This window comes from Myotis brandtii, unplaced genomic scaffold, assembly GCF_000412655.1.
Source record: "Myotis brandtii unplaced genomic scaffold, ASM41265v1 scaffold756, whole genome shotgun sequence".
In the NCBI taxonomy this organism is placed as follows: domain Eukaryota; kingdom Metazoa; phylum Chordata; class Mammalia; order Chiroptera; family Vespertilionidae; genus Myotis; species Myotis brandtii.
In genome coordinates this window covers 153,414-155,294 of record NW_005371023.1, presented here as the reverse complement: position 1 = coordinate 155,294, position 1,881 = coordinate 153,414, and the positions used below count along the sequence as shown (strand labels likewise).

At 45.0% G+C, this 1,881-nt stretch overlaps 1 protein-coding gene across 1 annotated transcript; it reads left to right on the top strand.

Annotated features, from left to right (window-relative positions):
• The first annotated feature begins 253 nt into the window (after window positions 1–253).
• On the top strand, window positions 254–1,272 carry LOC102253559 (serine/threonine-protein phosphatase PP1-gamma catalytic subunit). Its single transcript, XM_005883050.2, has one exon. It carries the CDS (start codon window positions 291–293, stop codon window positions 1,254–1,256), a length of 966 nt encoding a protein of 321 aa, XP_005883112.1. The 5' UTR covers window positions 254–290; the 3' UTR covers window positions 1,257–1,272.
• The last annotated feature ends 609 nt before the right edge of the window (window positions 1,273–1,881 follow it).

Here is a 1,881-nt window from a genome sequence, read left to right as displayed (position 1 = left end):
ACATCTTGAAGGTGATGGACACGTCCAAGCAAACAAGGGTGATGAAAGCAACCTGTGCCTGAAATTCTTTACAGCTCACACGGGCTGCGACAGAAAGGATGACTCTCCCGGTTCCAGTGGAAAGAGGAGGAAGCAGGGCGCGGGCCGGTTGGGGGGGGACCCGCTGGGGGCTGTTGTCGCCGCCACAGCTTCTGTGCTCGCGGCGGCGTGGGAAAGGGGGTGTGAGTCCCCCGGGCGCGAGCCACTTCGCGAGGGGTGGGGGTTGGGGGGAGGGTGGCGTTGGGAAGGCGATGGCGGATGTAGACAACCTCAACGTCGACAGCATCATCCAACGGCTGCTGGAAGTGAGAGGGTCCAAGCCTGGTAAGAATGTCCAGCTGCAGGAGGATGAAATCAGAGGATTGTGCTTCACATCTCAAAAGATCTTTCTGCACCAACCCATCCTGCTAGAGCTTGAAGCCCCGCTCAAAATATGTGGCGATATCAATGGGCAATACTATGATTTGCTTCGACTCTTTGATTTCGGTGGTTTCCCGCCAGAAAGCAACTACCTGTTTCTCGGGGACTACGTGGACAGCGGGAAGCAGTCGCTGGAGACTATCTGCCTCTTGCTGGCCTACAAAGTCAAATATCCCGAGAATTTTTTCCTTCTCAGAGGAATCCACGAATGTGCCAGCATCAATGGAATTTACGGATTTTATGATGAGTGTAAAAGAAGATACAACATTAAACTATGGAAAACTTTCACAGACTGCTTTAACTGTTTACCGATAGCAGCCATCGTGGATGAGAAGATATTTTGCTGTCATGGAGGTTTATCACCAGATCTTCAATCTATGGAGCAGATTCAATGTATTATGCGGCCAACCGATGTGCCAGATGAAGGTCTTCTTTGTGATCTTCTGTGGTCTGACCCCAATAAAGATGTCTTAGGCTGGGGTGAAAATGACAGAGGGGTGTCCTTCACATTTGGTGCCGAAGTGGTTGCAAAATTTCTGCAGAAGCATGATTTGGGTCTTATATGTAGAGCCCATCAGGTGGTTGAAGATGGATATGAATTTTTTGCAAAGAGGCAGTTGGTCACTCTGTTTTCTGCACCCAATTATTGTGGAGAGTTTGACAATGCAGGTGCCATGATGAGTGTGGACAAAACATTAATGTGCTCTTTTCAGATTTTAAAGCCGGCAGAGAAGTGGAGTGCCGTGAGACCCGCAACACCTCCACGGGGTATGATCACAAAGCAAGCAAAGAAATAGATATCGTTTTGACACTGCCTAGCTGGGACTTGTAACACATAGTATATAACCTTCCTTTTTCAAACTTCCTTGGTCAGCCTGCTCAAATAGTGTGTTTGTGGGACCCTCCCTTCCATTTTTTCAGTTAATGAATGGCATTTGCTGGTTATCACAGCAAATGAAAGACTTCACTCCCAAGAAAAAAAGTTTTGTTTTTTAATTATCTCTTCCTTTTTGCAAGCAAGTTTAATGATGGTGTTAAAGCTGTGCACCCCAGACAGTTTATCCTGTCTAAGGGGTAAGTGCACAATTGACTTTCTTTTTTCAATTCAGTACAACCCATGAATGATGTAAATGCTCGTTTTCTTTAGGATATAAAGAGAGCCCTAGGGTGCTCACTCTGTACATTATTGTCGCAAAATGCATATTATTGATACAAATCACTGTGAACATTTTTTTAAAGACTTCGTTTCAAAGGGATTGCTTATTTCTCTCATTGTCTTGTCAGGTACAAACTAGTTTTATAACTATCAACAGTAGGTGTAACTTTCAATCTTGCCAGCATTGCTGGTCTAATGCAAGTTTAATTAAGGCACACTTTCCTCTGCTGTATACTTAAAATGGCAATTAAAGCCATTTTTAAAAT